The sequence below is a fragment of the Anguilla rostrata genome, chromosome 7 (assembly GCF_018555375.3).
Source record: "Anguilla rostrata isolate EN2019 chromosome 7, ASM1855537v3, whole genome shotgun sequence".
Classification (NCBI taxonomy): Eukaryota; Metazoa; Chordata; class Actinopteri; order Anguilliformes; family Anguillidae; genus Anguilla; species Anguilla rostrata.
Genome location: NC_057939.1, coordinates 6,016,619 through 6,038,431, shown reverse-complemented (window position 1 = coordinate 6,038,431; position 21,813 = coordinate 6,016,619). Strand labels below are relative to the sequence as shown.

The window sequence follows — 21,813 nt, the reverse complement described above, 5'->3', positions numbered from 1 at the left end:
GCTCCAATCAGAAGGGCGGATCCCTGGTCACATGAGCCGAATCCCGATCATTCATTGGCCGCACGTTAACAGCTGTTCCCGGCAGGTCTGTTCCAGGTGAAGTCTGATTGTGTCACATGTCCCTGTTGCATCATTTGCTTGCACAGCATTTTTTTTTTTTTTTATCGTTCCTGTCTCTTAGGAAGTTATGGTGTCGAAGAGAACCCAAATGTAGTTCCCTGAACGCAGCAGAATGTGTCAGGTCAGATATATATCTATGGTAGCATTCATCTGTCAAAATCATAATTACCGATTATTTATTGCATTCTTTAAATGTAAAATGAACCTTATAAGGAACCTTTCCTTGGATTGAATTCTTAAACACGTGTTCATATGAATCAATTTTCAATTCAAACATTGTGTAGACCATGCTGATTTCAGGCTATTGCCAAGAGAACAGAGACTAGAATACCATTGATGGTGTACCATTGGCCAGTAAAGAACAAAATGATGGACTGAAGAAATCAATTTGCTATAGGACCCATCAAGTGAAATACTTATTGTGGTATCTTTAAAAAATTCCACACACGCACACACACCTGCCCCACACACACACACAAGGACCAAAAAATGGACTGCAAATAATTTTTTTAAAAGAACAATGACAGGCACACATAATTTTTAAAAATCTTACTACAAAGTAATTCTTTATTTCACAGATTGTCAAGGACAGTGCCAGAAGCTAACACGTTTAACTTATATTCAAATGGCTGTCCACTTTTCCTTAGAAGTACATCATCTTTACTGTTGAAGTAGCACTTTGAAAGATATGTATCACCTCTGTGTAGGAGAAACATAAGCGATGAATATTTTCTTTGGTGAGATACACATACACATACAAATTTCACTTAAAAACAATACTTATTTTATTAAATATTACATCTAATATATTAACAAAGCGTACAAGATAGTAATGATTCCATTGTCTATGTCATCCACAATGCTATGGACACCGTTCAGAATACATTCACACAGACGTTTCTGAAATGCACTATATACAACAAACTTTCATTAACTTATTAAATAACATGGTCTTAAATTCAAGTAACTAACTAAACACGTTTGCTACCTGTTTTAAAGTGCTTTAATGTTTTGTCGGAAAAAAAAAAAACCAACTGACCTTTCGTTAGCTTATGGGAACTCTAATGCAAAAAAAAATAAAATAATAAAATCTGGCACTTAGAGAGTTGGATGACAGAATATTGTACTTGACTAGAATACGATGTACTGCATGCAGCTCTAAACTGTGTGTGTGTTTGCTGGGCGACGGGTAGATTCTGTGTATCGATGTTGGCCTGTGGGTTATATAACAAAAGCCTGTTCCTACAATCTACCTGTATTTAAGCTCTCGAAACGAAAGCAATTCCTTAGGCAACATATGTCGGTGCACAGATGTTAGCCCCGTCCTTGGCAATATAAAATACTTTGTCGTTATTAACGTGAATTTGTTTATTAGGACACCACCTGTGTGGCACCATACACAGCATTTAAAAAAAAATGTTTTAGGCCTCCATGAATCACGCTCAACATATTGAAAAGCAGCAGTTTTCAGAATATAAATAGACTATGGACAAAAACTGAAAGTACACACTGACAGGACGTGCTTCCTATGGCTCGGCTCGAGAAGGCCCTGATCCCAGATTCTGACACAAACAGGTCGACGATGGTTAACAGAAGATGGCAGTTTTATGAGCACTGTCCCAGGGAGAAGGGAGATGTTAAAGGTTTTAAAAATAGCCAGTCATAGTGCCTGTCTGGCCAAGCGTTTTAAATAAACATCAACCGGTGCTGAAAAATTATTGGTGCTGCTGGTGTAACCCATCCCAACAACCCAAAACACTGTCATCTGCAAAATAAAAACTAAAAAGAAAACACTGAGGTAATCCTAAGTGGCGTGTGTGACCGCATTTGAAACACACCCAGACACTCACGGGACATTATAAAAGTACAGAATCCGACAGAAGGTTTTCAGCGTTTGAAAGCACTTTAATTGTCAGTCACGAGACAGCGATTTGATCCATCACAGCACAATGAATCCGGCAAGCAAGCAAGCGAAAGGGCTCGTGGACAGGTTTACCAGAAACCAAACACCGCAGATTATAAAAAAACCAGGCTGCTACCATTACCACAAACTGCCAAGTGCACGGAAGCAGGGAGAGAAGATTAAGGAGTCGACCTTTAGTCGATGAAAAGAGGTGACGTACGGTTTACTTGTGTTCCCTGAAATCCCTTGACAGACTTACAGAGTAGTTTGTGTGGAAAAATGCGCATACGTATAAAAATACGTATCAACAAGGGACCGGACTGTTGCCAAATGATGAAGGGAAGGCACCACTGAGGCATTTTGGCTGGAATAACCAGAAGGGCCGGTTAATTGGTGTTCCAGATATGGCCAGATAGGGTGTTAAGGTGCAATGCAAGTAGTCAAATGCATTAAAATAGGGGGTTCATCAAAAAAACGAAACTCTGAACTGAGAACGTACACTTGTGTTCAATAGTGTTCAATCTTTAAGCTTTAAACTTTCTGGAATACCCTTTGGAAACTGGTTTTCACGCTGATATATGTGAGAGTATATACTGTACATGTGCAGCCAGAAACTGTAGCAGAAACGCATGTTCTTAATGACATCTATTTGTACAGGACTCACACTGAGCTCAGTCTGGGAAAGCATAGCTGAATGCAAGGGATTACATTAACCATCTTAACCCTCTGTAACCGAGAGAATTAGGTCTGTCATATAAATCTTACTTTCAGCCGCATAATCGTGGAATTTTAAATCCTGGATGTTATGGTGCAGCTACTGTATATTGCTTTGCAGTACCTTGAATACTGATTTTTTTTTCTTCCTACCAATGAAAAAAGCAAAGTGAGTTTAAAACATATAATATTTTGTTTCACTCTTGGTAAGTCTTAATCAGATACCATCCATCTTTGGTACAGTCCATCCTTCCATCAAATGCTAGTAAATCCATGGGCCTCAGTTTAAAACCCACACAGCTGAACAAAAGATCTGCATATTGCAGTCAGTTAGATATGCTTGACACACAAATATTTTATTGCAGTTCAAAAGCTACTGTGCCATTTTTGTATAGGGAACCTATGTTAATCTTTGGTTTGGCAGCATTATGGGTAAGGTATCTGCTTGTAGGGCCAAGATAGTTGAAAAACATATCTTTGAGCCTCATATCCTGGCTACTTCCTCTTTCAGCCTATAAACCTTTGATATGTTCTCGTAAATCTTGCAGAAATACCCCCTTTAAACTGTGTTGTATTGGATATGGCGCTCTGTCCACAGACCAAGTCAGGGAGTACTGATGTTGAAATATGAAGTGTACTAGAGCAAAGCTTTCCTGGCAGCGAGCCTATTCATTTAATTTCATGGGCATTTCCTTTATTAATTTTTTTTGGGAACTTTTCATAACATAATCGCGTCAAACATAATCTTGCCGCCAGGTGCACAGAATGAGTAGACCCAACTTTTCTGAAAGCAGTGAGTTTTGCTCACGTATTGATAGAGAATTGTAAATCACAATTTTTTAAAAACAATTCTCACAAATTAGGAGTCAACGGAGTTTAGTGCTTAGAAATCTGAGACCAGCCACTAATGAATGAATGGACTGAAGTACGATCGGCAGTCAGAATTCAAAGACTGGCTGACCAAGTCTTCAGTCATGGTGTAAAAACTGCACTCATTGTGGTTGCACTTTTTCGTTCAGAACAGCGCAATGCTCCGTTTTTTTTTTTTGCTTAAGATCCAGCACATAGTGTAACCCCCCTCCCTCTCCACACGCCACCCCCTCCCCCCCCCCTCCTTCCCCAGCCTGGCTGGTTGGTACTGGATTTCTACGACAGAATCCAGGTGGAAATCCCCAGTGTCCTCCACTGCATTGATTTCTTGAGCAATTGCAGCCTCTGACCACATTGTTGGGTGTCAAAGGCAGGATTTCAGTGTTTGCCTCCGATCCAATATTTATCTCAGCGGTCACAAGCTGACGATGTGGGACGCCTACGTCTCCACAGTCCACTTTTAACCGCTGCACTCTTTCACGTGCGAGATGTTCGACCCGGGGGGTTTTTGGACAGAATGACAGAGGTGGACGGTCTCGGCACTTGGTGTCAGGCTTCACTCGCAGGCCAGCTTGGAAGATATTTCAAGGGGCAGTTGCGTTGTGGTCTCAGAGAAATTAACTATCTTCACCAGTTCCTGGAATTCCATGGTGTAAGACTTGAATGAGCTCGAATCTCACCTTTAGTAAAAATCCACATTAAAAACCTATACACTTGTTAAATAGAGAGTAACCTAAAAGCCTCCTGGGCAGGCTTGCTGTCTGTTTTCCCGTAGTTTTTCCAGGTTGGGGAGGGACATTTCGCATTACGCTTACATTTCCTGTCATGCACTGTCATCTTGTGAAGGTTGCTGAACCAGCTGTTATTCTGGAATAGGATTCGGGCTTAAAGCTACCGGGGTTCACAGTGTTTTGAGTGATGGGTAGAAAAGGCCAGAACATGCCTCAATGATACTCAGGTGAAATGAAGGCAACGTTTCTCGAAAACAGTCAACAGCATCGTCAATCAATAGCTTCAGCCCACGTGAGTCATCCCAAATGCTTTCCCTAGAGACAAATTTCCGTTACCCATGTTTTTTTCCTGGTGGCCAACGGAGAAAGAAGAACACAGCAATCACTTTAAATATTATAGAAGTCTTTTTTTTCAGAGAAAACAGGAGAAAAATAGTGGATTACATCCATCTCTATGCGAAAGCTATTTGCAATACAAAAAAAGGGATAAATATCTAAATTGTCGCGCTGCTGTTTTTTTTTTTTGCGTCTGCTTTTGCGCGAAGACGCTTCCTCCTCCTCCTCCTCGTTTTCCGGGCTCATCCGTAGCTGTGCGGACTCTTGGGGTTCATGGGGGAGGTGTCTTCCCGCCCGCTCTGGCCAATCAGCTGGTAGAGGCGGTGACTGAGGTTCTGCACCTGGCAGGTGCCCAGGACGCAGCCCACGCGCATCAGCTGCGGGTGGTGGTGGTGGTGGTGGCCCCTCCCCCTGGCGTGGGCGTGGCGTCGCCCCCTCGGCGCCCTCTGCTGGACGCCGGCGTCCGCCCGGTGCAGGGGGGTCTCGTTTTGGGCGGGGGCCTCGGTGGCCCGTCTCAGCGGGGGCGCTCTGACGAGGTGGAGGCGCTTCCACCAATCGCGGCCGGCCTCCTCGCGGGCGGGGCCGAGGGACGCGCCGGGGCTCGGGAGGGTTCCCGCGACGAAGGTCTCACCCTCCTCTGCCTCCGGGACCCTCTTCAGGAAATTCAACCTGAGATGAAAACAAAGAGAGATAAAAGTTAGATTCGCTGCGTTTTGGCTCTAGGGTGCCTCCTGCTGTCATTTTTTGGAAATGAGCGATATCGTACGACCGCTGGATAATCCCCTGATATAAAGCTGACAGGCCTACCCGCCATCAACTGCTGTGGTCCACAAATGCATGGGATACACGGGATATAAGTGTCAATCTCTTGGAGCACTTCCTCTTAAGGTATCAGCCGCTATTTATTACCCAGTAATTGCAGCTGGGCCTTTTACCTCAGCATAAATCTTTGTAGATCAAACAGTTGAACAGGTCCGCTCCACACGTGCGCTCGCAGTACGGTGCTGCCAACGCCAACTGGACTAAAAGGTTCTGCAACTCAGCTGACTGGAACAACACGTTCGATCGCACATACATAAAAATAAAAAAAAATCTCCAGATTCGCGTTGGCCTTTCTGTTGCCAGGTGTCTAGACCAGCTGTTTCTCTGTCTGGCGTGTCATTGGCCGCTTAAACCTGGGCATAACTCCTCTCGGAACGGTGGGATCTGTTTGTACAGCGAGGCCTAACTCATGCGTGATGAAAAGTCCTGGTCTCCTGCAGCTTCTTCCAGTACACTGACAGCAGTTTTTTTTTTTGTGTGTGTGGCTTAAAGGGGGCCATTATGATGGAGGACCGCATTACCCAGACTCCCCGGCCCCATTAATCACCTGCTGTCTAAACAGTGCTAACTTTGCACAGCGCCGAGAGCGCTGGGCATAAGTTAAAACGGCACATCGGTCCAAACAACCTGTTTGCGAAGTCGGCGGGCTGCCATGAATCTGCTGCCTTTTTTTTTTTTGCGAGCTGGGCTGAGGAAAACGAGGGAGCTGGGAGAAGCAAGGGCCGCCTGGTGCTGGGGAACGGGTTCAAAGGTCGCGGTACATTTAGCTCCCATACTACACGCAAAATGAGCTCTTGTGAAATAATATTTTTAAGGGGGCGTTGATATTCTGTCATCCATTAGTAGATAATGACACTCTTTTTCTTTGTTATTATGATTATCGCAGCAATAAATCTCATTTATGGAGCTGCGTACCTTTCAGTTATGGCGATTAAGAACAGGCAATCCCTGCCCTGAGGGACTGATATTCATTACATTTACTATGAAATTTAAGGTCACATTTTAACAATGATATGATGCATATTATTTTGGGGTTTTTTTGTTCATTTTTTTGTTGATTTGGATAAATTATATCAGACCTCCACCTAAAGGACATTTAAAGCATAAATATTCTTTATAGAATCATGTCTCTGATATAAAGTGGAAACATTCGTGTGACATACAGTAAATGGTTTGAAAATGTAAGCCTCAACCAGTTCTGGGGCAAATGCACTGCCTACTGTAAAAACCATAATGCTGTTTTGCCCATAATTCAGCCTTATCGTACACGGCTTCTACTAGCAGAATGGAGAAAGGCTGCGACGATGCTAAATGTGTATACACAATTATAGCAGAGGGAGCTGTAGTGGTTTCATCAGATAATTCCAAGAAAATACACACGAGTATACACGCACGCGCACACATAAACATATGTACAAGGTAATTTGTTTTCCACAAAGCCGCGGGATTGCACAGGGCCTTATTTGAGAAATGGCCCCTTGAGTTTCCCTTTGAGGTTTTCAGCAGAAGGGGGTAAAACGCCCAAACAGCGGGGGCGAGTGTGAGAGGAGGGCAAGCACTTTTTTTTTTTTTTTTTTTTGGAGCCAATCCAGTGCCAATCCGTCTTGGAACCCGCACCTCAGTCGCCTCTCTCCGGGCAAACACGGGAACCTGGCCCGGGGAACAAACCCCCAGCCGCCGCCTTTCGCCGGTGCGTGCGGACAGGCGGTCTGGATAGACGGCCAAAACCCCGAGGTCCTTTCAAGCCCGGCGATGATGTAGATGTGCTAGAAATAGCCTGCTAACGCCACGGCTTCTGCAAACAGCGCTATTTTCAGAAACCCTTCATTTCTCCAGGCTTTTTTTTTTGCTCACTTTGAAGACTACTGGAGCGTGGGTTTTTTTGGGCCGGTAGGCCCCTGTTTGTGGAATGCCCAGTCGCGTCTGCACTTATGGTCGTTTTTTTCGCGGAACGGCAACACGATAGTCGTCATTAGGAGGATCGGTTGTCGTTAGGAAGGAGGCTTTTCTCCGTTTTGTTTTATCAGCAAGCGGGTGATGCTTGAGAAACTGGCTGACGGACGGGACTGAAATATTATCTCCATAATTTAGCCACTTCAGCATTTTTCCTTGTATGCACAAAATCCGTCCCGAAATCAGGTTTAACACCCGTGCAAGAAAACTCGGTCTTGGAAGTAAAAGGAGTGCGACAGCACAATGGATAATGGGCATTCAATGCGGCTTTAACCACCTGGACAAAAGGGGACTGCAATCGTAAACTAGTCTCGTTTAATGGCCCATTGGTCCTGTCCATTGGTCTCATGTACGGCAGAGCTTCTATTTTCAGTTTTTAAAAATTTCCACTGATCTCAGAACAGTGTGTACAGCACAACCTCAGTACAGCATGCGAACCTTGACCCTCTTCCACATGACTAGCCCACCAGTCCCCTTGCTCTCACCGAGCATGTTGTGAGCGATTTCTCCCCTGTTTTCAATGTCATTGACAGATGGTGTCCGGTCATTAGATCTGGCAGACAGCCATAAAATCCCCGTGATAGTGTTTGGTGAATCATTTCTGAGGCGGTTAGCAACTCAGTAACTGACTGGGAGAAAAAAAAGTGGCCGCAAGTCACTGTGTTACACAAAAGCACAGCAGGAACCTGAGGTGTTTTATCAGAAAATCTTTTTTTTTTTTTAATGTTAATTTGTCTCTCTGTTCACAAATCATTTGTGTCTCAGAGAAATTGACATTTGCTGTTCATTTAGCAGTGTCTCTCCACCTCACTTGAGCACCCATGTTCCATATCAGCTATACATTATACACCTATATTACACACATATATATTCAGCCATATAAAGTGAGCATATACGTAGCAGTAATTAGCAAGCCACCTCCACTCCCAGTGGTGTATTTGGCAGCAGCAGTACTGTAAAGTTATGAAAGCCGTTGACCTACAATATGTGATAGTGAGTCGTTGTGGCCTGTAAGACGTACAGGCCTTCTCAAACCGAATGCTTTGCTTTGCTTTGAAATCAAAGTTTATGTAGGCTCCATCTTGCCTAACTCTTGAGAGTGTTGTTTCGTTCCCTCACTGGGCTGTAATCTGACGAGTTGAGCCCATTCAGTTTTCAGACTGAAGGTCTTACCCTCATTTAAGTCTGCACGATTGGCAAAATATGAAAGATTAAGTAGGCCACTCTGTTTTATTTACTCAGCTTTTGTTATGCGATTTGTAACAGATTATCTTTTTTTTTGGGTTAGAAATCAGCACAGAGTATTCAGTTTGATTCAAGTTTTCACTTGAAGGCATTAGCAATAAGTCACTCTCAGGATTTGAGAGTTTGAAAAGTCTGACTCTGGCGTGTTATTCATTATGATTTCGCTCTTTTTTTTGTCCTTCTCAGTCTAGTATTGAGATTTTGCATAAAATTTAAACATTGATTTACCCCTACCGGTAAATCACAAAACCAGGGCTGGTGATGATAGGTGTCCTCATTGCAAAAAGTTGTGGAGTCTGTGCCATATTTTAAATGCACAAATATCCCTAAATCTCAGGCTTTGTTTCAAACCCACTTGCACTAAATGTGTATCCCTATATAATTTTACACCTTCTAACCCCCCTAATCCAGAATTGGTAATAGTTCCTCGTGGTAATTACAGCTCTGCTGTCCAAACCTGTGCCAAGGGGGAGCCCTTCGAATGAAGGACACTTTCCCTCTGAGTCACAGCCCGTGCTTAATTTCTGTACTGAAGGTTACACAAGAGAGCGACTGCTGAGCAGAGGAAAGACACATCCCTGACAAGGCCGTGACCGCCATTACCCAGGACACCGAGGACATGGCCTCGGTTTTTTCCCCCCCCAAAGCATACATTTAATTGTATTCTTTAGGAGTGACGACATCAGTTGCAATTCATTTTGGAGGACCCTGGATGGTAATTTTTGTTTTATAACCACTTGTGATTGTAATACTTCCAGGCATGCATGCTAGATAGCTACCAATTTAGCGGTTGCATAGACTTTAAGATGTAAAGACCGTATGTACTGTTCAGTACAGCTACCAAGTTCATTTGTCTCATCTCATGAAATTACGGTGCGTTGAAATATCACAGCAGGTTACCTCAGCTTTGACAGCAATAACATAACATTCTTCAATTAGCTTATTAAAGCATATAATCTTCATAATAATTAATGCAACATCAGACTTAATTTCTTCTGGGTTTGGGCTTCCTTAGCTAGGCCTAGTTTTACTCGGACTTACAAGGTCTAGTGGCAAACTGTAGCTACTCTATGCGCAGCAAAACCGCAATGTCTGGTATAAGGTTTGAATGTACTCACAGCAACAAATTCTACAATTTACTGTATATAAAGAATGATATAGCATCTGCTTAACCCTTCTAATTTATCCCCAAATAATTGTCTGCCTGGTTTAAATTATGCCAGAGAAGGGATGATTGATCATTTTCTTTCATGTGCGTATCAGCGTACATTCACACGCAAAGCATAAATCTGATATCGACAGTTATCCACCTCAAGAACTGACCTACATTCCTATTAGTTCAACAAACAGGCGCTCTTAGTGATGTGCCCACGTTACACACAGCCTACATTAGGGCCAGTGTTATGAAATCACTTGGCAGCAGGATGTTTGTGCTTGTTGCCTAATTGATACGGTCCTCCGTTACTACACCATAATTCCCAGTCCAGTTAATCTTAAGCATTTTACTACAGCCATAAAGCCGTGTTATGCCGAGTTCTTCTCGCACATTTAGTCGCACCGTCGAACTCCTGCCTCTTTCGCAAACTACTGCCGTGCCTTTTAGGACGCTGCTGGGATGCGTTTTCTTTCGAGCGCCTCAGTAGACCAGTGCATTCGCACACCCCCCCGGTTGGGTTTATGTACGCAGAAAGCGGACCGTGTCCCGTGTAGATGCAGAGGGCGGAATTCGGACCTTATCCACTAATCCCCGGTGGAATGTTCCTGAGAGGATCAGTTCCCACGTTGTTTGGGCTAAACCATAATGACCCTACAGTTAAATGAGCATAGAATGGCTATACGTTTACAGGGGGGGGCCTTGGCAGGAAAAAACATATATCCCCGACAGCAGGTCTGCAGTCACGCATGTTCTTGGAACTCAACACATACACAGAATCGCCCACTTCTTGAAAACACCATATGTCTGTTGGAGACAGTTTTCATTTCATTGTTATTTTTTCACTATTTGAAAATATACGCATTTGAACATAATCTGTGATGAATAGGACATTTATGAAAAAGCATGTGCGGAATCATTTATTAGATAATGTTGGCTCATACCATAATGCTTCCGTGAGTACGTGCAGTACCAGTGCAATTCATCGAGCTCGCCCCAGCAGTGTAAGGGAAACATTCTAGTTTAGTAGATAATGGGAGCTTGTATATTATGGTATACATGCTATTATCAGCTGCTAGGAGCTATTACAGGCGAAGTGCTATCTTCAAAAACATTGATAAGGCACAGCCCCAGAATTACTGGCATCTTGTTGATGTCTCTTCCAAGTGAAAAAAAATGGCTGTAGTTTACAGTGGTACTGTATTTCCCTTCTGATTAATGTACAATTGAACTAGGCTTGATTGACAGCATCATTTTGTTTGTTTACAGTCAGAGAGTTTATTGATCATTTTCTGTTGATTGCCAGGAATCATTTTCAGTTTCATCTAGTTCATGCAATTATTCTTACAAGTGTATTTTCACTCATAATAAATGAAATGTCTATGATTGCTACAGTATGCTTGCCGAGGAATAATTTTGTCTCAGATTGTTAATGGCCTTGACACATAAAGAGAAAAACATTCTTCTAAATATTGACACAAATCGAAACAGATTTTAAATGTCATGGGAACTGCCATCACTATTCTCTAATCCAATGAACTGTCAAATGAGCTTACACATCATAACAAAGCAGACTTTTGATTAGCTTAAAAATGTTAAACACCTGCTCCCTTGAAATGAGACTGTTGGGAATGTGAACCATTCTATGTTCAGTATATTGTGGACTAACTAACTGACAGAATATCACTGCAGGCCTATCACAGACCCTAAGAAGGATCTAGAAGGCTCTGTAGCAAGGAAACAGGGAAAAAACCAAATGACAGAAACAGTTATAGATGACATGAAACTAAAAAAAAAAAAACACTTCTGGAACACCTCCTGGTGTTTACAACCATAACATTCTTTCATGAGTCCATTAAGTATTTCCATAGACAATAAAGTGGTCTAAAATAGAAAATGTCACAGGAACAACCTTGATTGCCCCACTAAAAATATTTGATGTGGTTCTTAACTGCCGGGCCGATGTGCATGCATCGTACATAAAACATGAACAGTCTAAAGCCTATTTGTCTTCACTGAGCCCAAAATGGATGTAAATTTTTACGGAAAAATTTCAGCCTTGACAAGGATGTCAAAGGTCCTAGGAAAACAAGCAAAGAGGTCACCCAGTCGTATTCCATTACTGAGAAGAGTACGGTCCTGCTCGGGTACCTGCGCACTGTGACGTTTATGTTAACGGACAGAGATCCTATCTTTGACGCTGTGAGACATTGAGCAGGCCCAGGACGATGTCTTATGTCAACAGAGGGGGGGGGAAAGGCACCCGAAATGGCCCTCTGGATATCTTAAACACAGTCTATGATACACTCACCCGCAGGGGAAGCAACGACACAGGGTTACAAATCAGGTCTCCATCCCCGACTCAATCGGAAATATCCGTGCCGAGAGTCGTGTTTTCTGCTACTGTCATTGTATCCCGTGTGCTAGCGTAGGGCGATCTCGTGTACTTTTATGCAATTTCATGCTAATTTACGTGATTTTAGCAGTCTGTAGTACTACCGTTTGTAGTTTATCTGGCTCGTCGCCAACAATCGCTCAGCAAAACCGCATGTGTTATGTAACACAGAAGCCTGTGCAGTACGTGTGTGTGACAGAAAGTTCCATTGTAAGGGGCAGTTCCCAAAAATGCGGGTTCACTGATTTTATTCTGTTTCATTCACAACCCGCTACTGTCGTGATCTGTCCACGCGGTACGTCTCAGAGATAATATGACTTCCTTTCCAAATAGCCTTTACTGTCATGTGTTTTTCCAGAAGCTATAATAATTCATTGCCATCTTACCTCCGGCTTGTAAAAGTGTTGCGCTGTGTAGGGGGCATGTTTCAGTTTTTCTATCAATCAATAAATAAAACTTTCTCATAACCGTAACAGTAATATTGTTATATACTACTACTACTACTCCTAATAATAATAATAATAATAATAATAATAATAATAATAATAAAAATTCCTATCTAGATCACCACACAATAGGGTAAGGACAAGCAGATTCATTTTAAAAAGTAGGCACGGTCGTCGAAGCATGTCATAAACATAAATAAGAAAGATAGCAAGTAAAAATGGGAACGCTGCTATTTAAAGATTAAGCAAACTAATATATCCACACGTTTCCACCAAAAGGCATAAAACTGGATTTGGCTGGTCTTCCGAGCCTGTGAGACATCTGACAACAGGGTCTGGCAGGAGAATAAAGGCCTGTGAGCTCAGTGAAATAAGTGCCAGTTACGTGTGAGTTATTGCGAGATCACACAAGCTGCTTTGCAGGGCCTGTTGGAGTGGGTGATAGCTACCAACTCCTTTTGAGTCTGAAGCACTGGTTCTTAAACTTTTTTTACATTGAGACCCAAATTAGAAATACAAATTTTTAATTTCCAGGACCCAAATTAGAAGCTTAGTACCTCTCAGGTACCCATCAAATGCACTTACTAGCATAGCCCCCTACAGACCCATTCCGGGGCCCACCCCATACACTCCCGCATTTTGGGTCCCGACCCGTAACTTAAGAAACACCGGTCTAAAGAGAAGTCACCAGTTAGCTATTCTCCTGGGATCAGTGTCCTGAACAGAGAATAGATAGGACCTGGTGCCTTTTATCTCTTCCAATGCTCAGAGAACATCACATAATTAGTTCTTCTGTTATTTTAGTCCTCTGTTCATAAAAATACATGGCAGCAGGCATTAACCTTAATGGACTAACTGACTGGGCCCTGCCTTTTCTGGTTCACGTTCAACCAATTACCTCCATAAATTTTTATGGGAATCCTGTGATCGCCATAGTGATGACTAAAACTCAAGGAGCCATGAGGCTCTACAGAGGAATCTGGTCTCCCGCAGAAACATCAGACAGTTGCTTTACCATCCAAATTTAATCACGATTCTTTAGAAAAAATAACTTGTTCGGTTGGATACACAAAGAAACCGTTACAGTGGACAAACAAAGCAATCAATAACAACCGCTTTGAGGGCCACCCAGCTGGTGTGGATGGCACCCCCCCCCCCAACCCCCCCCCCCCACCCCCACCCTTCAGGTGCTTATAGTCTTTTAGCCAGAAAAGGCCATAAAGCTTTACGTGGATTTTAAAATGGCAACATTCTCATCAACCGGTGAGGTGTTTTCGAGAACGACGCCTCAGTCTCTGCTACAGTAACTCATAAAAACGGTAAATTTCGGCATTGCGGTGTGTTTTATAGCTGATGGCTGCTGTGTCTCTAAGGCAGAGTTTGACGAAGGAACGTCTTCTGTTTCCGGCACCAGCCTGGAGTTCTGTTCAGAGCCGTGTGCCCCCCCCCCCCCCCGTGAAGAAGCCATTGTCCGCTGTTTGCGACTTCTCCACAATCAAATTTAGGCCGTCGACTCAATACCCTGTTTTTTCACGTTTTTCGCCGGCTTATTCCTAGAATCCTTCCTAGAATGTCGAAAACAGCTAATCTGATCCCAGCTTCTCAGCACATTGCAATGCAGCGAAATCTGATCGATTACTTCAGTGTCAATGCTTCGGTCTGTGAGACGTAACCCTGGGGGTTTTTTTTTTGTGTGTACGCAAGTACACAGTTGGTTAAATCCTAAGCAAACACTACAGTATGTGCAGTAAGTCCTGGCAGCAGACATTTTGTTTGTTTTCTTTGATAAGGCCGTCTCACGATAAGTCTGAGGGAACATCGGCTGCAGTGGAAAAACTAACAGGTAGAACCCAGACCAGCAGGAGGTCACTTAAAGCATTCTGTTGTTCTCAGTAATGTAACTGTAATAAAGGCTTGGGTACAGTCAACATTTGGCTTTAACGTAAAATTATTAAAATTTAAGTGTTTGTTTACTCTTTACATGCAGTTTGCTGAACTCATCGTGATGTGCGGGTCAAGATAAAAACTAAAGCTTTAATTTAAATGTGAGTCAATTGCCAGTAGAATTCAGTCCACAGAATCCATAAAAAATGATTCAGACACTTCAGAGATCATTCACATAAATAAATAAATAAATAAATAAAACATGGTTGGCAAAATAGGAAAAAACTAATCTACACAGTATTATGTCCACTGTTAACTGTTAAAAGTCAATATCATGTAATTGGAGCGAACTGAAGATATAAATGACACAAGCATATTTTAGCAGGTTATTATATGACCTCTGACCATTCTACTTAAACACCTCCCCAAAGTTGGGGAGGAATCCACAACTGGGTAAATCCCGTCCCTTTCCCCTCCCTGCCGTCCTGTTTAACGAGGCGGGTCACATGAGCCACCTCACTGAGAGCTCAAAGCGAATGATTCACTGCAAACATTCGGGGCAGAGCCACAGGACTTCAGCCAGACGCAGAGCTGTAGCGCACCGTTCGCTAACGACTCGCCAGCGTCGCGGGCCACGGCCATGTTCAGCCCCAGCGTGCGCCTGTGTGTCACTTAGCGAAGGTGCTAATGCGCCTTTTTGCGCGCCGTCGTCACTATCACACCCGCTCCAGAGGACAGCCGGACTCGAACCCGCAGCTCCTCTTTGAGCGCCGCACCTCATCCCGTCACGCACCGCTAACGTGCTGTGATCCCGCTAACGCGGGATTTTTTAAAATGTCCGCTTCAGTTACACCGACCGCATCACTCGAGATGACACGAGAACAGTCTGTTTGTTCCAACGGCCGTGAGAAAAGGCTACGTGTCCCCACCCCCCCAGCCCAACCCCCGGGGCCTTCGTAACCGAAACATCAATATCTGCCACCGGGAGATTTGAAGAGGGCTTGCTCCTCGGACCGTCGGTAATTTTGGGTTTCATCTGGGCCTCGTTTTGGCTGTCAGCTGACCCACCGCGGGGTTCCGCACGGACCATAAAGTTTCTGCCGTGGGGTGGGTGGGGGGGTGGGGGAAGGGGGGAGGGAGGGAGGGTGGCGTCGCCTGCTTGGTTTGCCATTGGCGAGGCCTCTGAAAACTGGAAACCCAAAGACCCTCGGAAAACTCTCTCCAGGCCGCGGCCCAGCATGCAACCTGTTTTTCAGTGATGTTTGGGCCGCTCCGCGTTCAGGTTTCTAATTTATGGCAGGCCGGAAGGCCGGGGTGGAAGCCATTTTACCACCACTCCGTCGCTGTGCGCACAGCGATTAGATTAGAAGCGAATACCGAATCATTATTAGTTTGTTTTGATTCAGCTCATTTGAAATGCTGACATGCTGAACCTATCTTACGTACGTTCTGTAATGAATGCATCTTGGCTGGTGAAATACTTAAATACTTAGTCTTAGTTTAGCAGAGGTGACGCCTGATATAGCAGTGATACGGCATCCGTGGGCCTCGCGTGCTAACAGAGGGAAAACAGTGGGGAGGGAAGTTTTTAGGCCGTACAGGACGTTGAGAAGTATTAGGCGTGTCTCAGCTGAGAAAACCGTAAGTGATCCTCATTGTATAATGTCTCCAGCAGAAAGTCTGTGTAAAGGGCATTGCACCCTTGTTATAAATCTTAAGGCCTTAAATCCTTTGTAAATGATTAAATCTGGGCCTCGGTACATCAAATCCTAATTGAATATCCTTCACACTTTTACCTTTAACATGAACCATTTTTTGGCATTGATAACTGTTTTCTTCAAAAAACCGCTGAGACGATTTTGTGTTTTCGTGACCTTGAATTGACCAATTGTTCTCCGAAAGAATGTTTCCAAAAAAAAAAGTGAAGAAAAATGAAAAGCATCAACATTTCAAATACTCTTTAAATATTTTGAAAACAATTCTTAGAATATGAAATTGTAAAAAATGTTTAGAAAACAATTCTTAGAATATTAAATTGTAAAAAATATTTAGAAAACAATTCTTAGAATATGAAATTGTAAAAAATAAAAAGACATTTCCCAGACCATTGTAAACAGTAGCTGCCAGTACAGCACTTGCATTTAGTGCCATCAAACCAGGAGAGGGCATGCAAATACTGTGTCATTCAATATTCTTTACAGGCTCACGGCTTGGAGCCCGGACATCATATCTTTTCTACAGTATGAGCAAGTTAATGAGTCATCACATTTGAAGTGGTCAGAACCAAGTATGTTCAAACTAAGTTTCATATTATAGGTTTTGTGTAATTGCCTTGGCTCGGTTGTTGATTCACAATATAAAGATTATGGAATCTTACAGCTTACGCAATACTACGAAGCATGATGGAAAAATACAAATGCTACACTGGCTCAGTCTGTAATTAGGGTATTCAATTCTGCAAATGCAAACAGTATAGGAAAAGACTGGTTTTTCAGGTCCAAGATTCCTGTTGGACTTTTGAAAATAGCTTTTTGTAAAAATAAAGTGAACAAGTATGTGCATAATGAATAGTCTTGTTAACTTTGTAAATGGCTACAAATTACCATTCTTGGATGTAATTTTTATACTGATACAGCGTACGTGCCAGCTTTCATTCTGAATATAAAGTGGTCTGATTCATAATTTTAATAACCTAGTTTCTTGAAATAGTATTTTGGAAAGAACATTCTTACATTTTACATCTTGTCTCAAACATATTTTTAGAACAATGTCCTTTATTTTATTTAGTGTGAGGTCAAATTAAAAGTATTTCAGAACTTTCAACAAATCTCATGCTTAAATTTAAGTTGTGAAGCGATGATAATGCGATAGATGAAACGACCAACTTAAATATGCATTTAGGGTATTCGATTATTGCACAGCTGCGAGCCTCTTACTAGATCGCATAACTATTCCTGCTTGTCTTTTCGAAATAACCTTGATACGGCACAATGACGCAAGCGTTATCAGTTTTCCCAGGACAAATAAAACGAAATGTACAGTAGATGTCAAGTCTGATGACCAGCAGCTGCGTGTAGCCGCGAACATTTCTCTTCTATGTCAGCAATGAAAATGTTCCCCCCTAAATAATGCATTTTTCATGTAAAGCGATCCAGTGTTAAAAAATAATAGGCGCACTATACAATTTTGAAATGATGCAACACGGAGTTTTTGGCGCAGTGCTTTTCAAATAGTACACTCTGTATTTTAATCAAGGGCAGATAATAGCAATCTGTCAAAATGTAATGTGCCATATGTACATGTCGGCTGCTGTCCATACCCCATCGTGTATCTTACTTGCGCACACGCCATGGGGAGACAGCGCGAGATCCAACAGCGATAAACTAAAGCGCCGCACAATCGGGGATACGTGTAAGGTAAATAGAAATACGGAATTGGAATTCCAGGATAAAGGCAGAGAAACAATTGAGTGACGTTCGCTGTAGGTCTGTCACAGTGATGCTCACTACACGCGTTATTTCACGAGATGAAAGCACATTTTCTTTTCCACCGACTGAATTCACTGCTGTTGAAGCAATTCTGAGTAAGTTACGATCTTCTGACTCTTATCAGCACATACCCTTCGGAGTGCTCGGAGTCTGGGTTTCTGGCATTCTAGCTGTGCAAAGCGCGCTCACTTGAGTGGGTAGTCAATGCAACGGTGTGTGTGGGTAGGCTATTTTATGGCACGTCTCCCTTCTCCACATCACCGTTATCTCCCTGTCACAATACATTATCTGTAAAAACAGAGGTCTACAGCATATACCACCTAGGCGTAAAAAACCTGCTTTACGCATGATCCGCATAGTAAAACACGATTTACGTTCTTAGTCAGGCAGATGTTTGACACTAACAGGTGAGATATTCAGTTTGTTAATATGCTATTCTGCAATATTTTTTGTAATGTAACGCAGTACAACATCCTGTACAATATTCAGAGTCGGAAACCTCTGAGACGAAGGTAAACGAGATGCCATCCAAAGTTGTAGAACTTTCAGTAACGCTATTTGTTTTGGATCTATTATCAGTTGCTACAAAAAAATTCTCACTCTTCGTCTATAAGATCTCCCAAATGGCTTACCCGTTCGGAAAGTAGACTCGCCACTTTCTTCTTCTACAGGTTACAGTCTAGTTGCCTCTACTTTGTAGACTCACCGCTGTTTTCAACTCAAGTATCCCGCAGCCGTTGCTGTGGTCATCCGAACCAAGCGCGCGTATTGCCATGAAGTGAATGCAAACGAGAAAGCGCACAGAGATAGGAAGCCAAGTAATTTCTTACCTGTGCCTGTCCAGGCGGGCTCCAGCGGGTAAAGCCAGTGGTTGCTGCTGCAGGGAGAGCAGGCTGATGCAACACAGAGTCACCGGGAAAAGTGGTCGCATCATGGGATATGTTCTCACAGTGCCCGATGAAGGAGGGGGCTCGAACCACTTGGAAAAGGTTCAAATCCCAGGAAGAAAAAAACTTCAGAAAAGTTCCGGCTAGGACCAATATCCTTTCAAAAAATTTGCTGGTAATATTTCAATAAACCTGTTAGCATAGAAAAAAAGAAACTTTTATTCACCCAATCAAATTTACAGACTTGTTTAATTAGTTTACTTATCGTATTCCTGTGAATATGAGTTTACATTAAGAAGAGAGTTCAGTGCATCAACCTAATTTGTTATTCAATGTTTGCATTGTTTGTAATAAATATAAGCCAGCAATGATAAATTATAAGGTCTTAAAAGTCTTCATATATCCAATCAGTCCTTTTTTCATTTCCCAATTTTCAACATTTTCAAATATATGCAGTTCCAAATTTAACCATATTTGCATATCTAATAATTGAATTCGTGAAAGGTAACGACCGTTTGCTTACGTGGGAGTTCTCAGTGCGTAAATCTAATCTCTAGAGGATTTTCGCGTGGACCTTTATACGCGTTGGCCAAGACCACAGGACTCTCTGTAGCTGGCCCCGCGTTTACAAAGTATATTTAAATATTGAGTGGGCGGAGCTCGAGACCTGTGCGGCCGGCCCCAGTCTCACACGTGTATGCGATGCTTTATTTTAGGTGCTTTATTCTTTTATGATTCAAGCCAACAACCAGTTACAAAGTCTCAGGATGCCGTGTCGTTATTTGAATCTCACAGACAGTGTGTGAAATTCTCACGAGGGTGTCTCTTGGATGCACTTGGAATATGTCTTCTGTTTTTTCCAATGTCTTGGAGGTGGCAGACATCACGTGACATTCAATGAACTCGTGGTGATTATGTGACATCATTGTCAGCTCGAGCCTGACGGCATATATTTACAAAGTAAAAGGCTCATCCACCTTCACCCTTAAAAAAAACTTTTTGAACTGAATCAAGTGTCGATAAAGTTCAGAGCCAAATGAACAGAAGTTTGAATATGTGTGCCAGGCATAAATTATATTCTTTAGCTGTAATGTTGCTTTTGTGAATGGATGCATACTCAAACCTTAGACGCATCAAAGTTCCCGTGTGGTGGATCTTACATAAACATTCTCGCTCATTTATTTCTGTTAAGTTTTTACATATGAAAATATAGGCAGTCATGTCATATGCTTTGACATCAACATATAAAAAATAACTGACAAAATTCACATCCCCAGCGGGATATAGTTCTTACCTAGATTATAACATGAACTGAAGCTCATTTGTACTTTTCCTTCTCTGCTATGAGCTGTTGTCGATGCCAAATGTTCAAAGCTGATAGCAAGAACTGCTTCCGAATGTGGGGACCCACCCAAGTTTAGACCAGCTATCTGTCAGTAAACAGTTCTGCATCTGGGACCTCTCCCCTTGGTCAAATAACCTAAAGGATTCCTTCGCCGGTCATTGCTATTGCCCCCTGCTCGTCTCTCGTCCTCGTTCCCAGCCCTCACCAGGAAGTATCCTCTCACACACACTAAGTTTGCCTCGTGTGATTTATACACACTTATCGGCGGTAACACTCTAGAGAATGTCCATGGGGCTGGCACCGAAAGGGGGGGGGGGGGGAAATCACCAACGTTGCTAAGACACCTTTGAATAGGGCTGTCAGTTTGAACAGAATTAAATTAGAGTTACCATACTTCATTAGATGCGCTGCTATTGTGTAGCCGCACGCGGGGGAAAAAAAAAACAAGATCATCTAGAATGTATTGTTGTCGCACGGCAACTTTTTCAGCCACGTCTTCCAAAAGTCCAAAGCCTACTTATGTGAACACGGGCTAACTGATAGACAATTCACTGAACCCGCAACAGGAGCCCTTTTGAATTGTGTGGGTGCATGTGTTCACCCCTGTGGTAGCGGCATGAACGAATGGGTTGTCTGTTTCTCAACTCATCGGAAACGAATCCACTGTGGTGATCTGGAATAGGAATCCACGGCGATGGATGGCAACGATGCACATTTATGGACCGCGCAAAACCTTGAAGAATTGTTTTCTGTAAAGTGTGAAGCATAGCTCCAGGTTGCAAGACATCCAGGTACTCTGGATTTCAGGTTTTTAAAAAAGGCAATTTTCAGATATATGTTTGTGTTATACAATTTTTATTTGGGTTTGCACAGGAAAAATGACACATAACTCTTTGGAAGGAACCCAAAAAGAATCAAGGATATAGTTTTATGCCAGTCTACATTATGACTGGATTTCAGGGAAACTAGGGGAGAAATCCATCTTTTTATTTAGTCTCAGGCACTGGAGGGGGGAGCTTTTTGAATTGCTTTGAGGACGCGAAACACATTAGTGTCGCTTTCAAACAGTGCACCTGTAATTACAGCTCCCAGCTCATCCAGCCTGAGAAAGGGCCTGCCGTTAATCTCCTTCCAGGCGTCTATTCCAGAGATGCTCGTCATGGGACGGTCTCACAAAGGCTCCAGAAACATTCATTTTTTATGATGTCAGTCACCTGTTTTCGTTTCTTTTACTCCTGATCTCCACAAAGGGCACAGCCTGTGGTGTCCCTGTGAAAAATTGTTTTGTGGAAAAATTTAGCCTTGGCACTCAGGTGAAAACCTGGCTACATTTGGTTGAAAAGTGAAAGTTTTCTCACTGACTGTAGGACATAGCCTGGCTTTTGCTCACTGGGATTGTGTCAGGTGCACGGACAGCAGCGTCAGCCACATTGGTTCAAATGTATTCTCCCCCAGCACTGTGATCTTTGCCTTCAAGGTGCTTGTAACCAAGGTTCACACGCAACTGTGCATGCGTGCTGT

At 42.8% G+C, this 21,813-nt stretch overlaps 1 protein-coding gene across 4 annotated transcripts; it reads right to left on the bottom strand.

The window, feature by feature from the left end:
- Positions 1-657: 657 nt before the first annotated feature.
- On the bottom strand, positions 658-19,554 carry adm2a (adrenomedullin 2a). 4 transcript variants are annotated; one of them, XM_064342486.1, is made up of 3 exons: positions 19,460-19,554; positions 18,891-19,139; positions 658-5,343 (listed from the first exon to the last, which is right to left on the bottom strand). In XM_064342486.1, exons 2-3 carry the CDS (start codon positions 18,992-18,994, stop codon positions 4,917-4,919), a joined length of 531 nt encoding a protein of 176 aa, XP_064198556.1. In that variant the 5' UTR covers positions 18,995-19,139; positions 19,460-19,554; the 3' UTR covers positions 658-4,916. The 4 variants fall into 4 exon arrangements, with proteins under 4 accessions (XP_064198556.1, XP_064198554.1, XP_064198557.1 ...); XM_064342484.1 differs by having other exon boundaries at positions 19,471-19,552; XM_064342487.1 differs by having other exon boundaries at positions 18,891-19,039; positions 19,471-19,552.
- Between the last annotated feature and the right edge of the window lie 2,259 nt (positions 19,555-21,813).

Coding starts and splice junctions, on each gene's coding strand:
- adm2a (XM_064342486.1), bottom strand. CDS start 18,994: ATGATGCGACCACTTTTCCCGGTGACTCTGTGTTGCATCAGCCTGCTC. Junction 5,344..18,890: donor GCCCGCCTGGACAGGCACAG/GTAAGAAATTAC, acceptor TTTTCATCTCAG/GTTGAATTTCCTGAAGAGGG.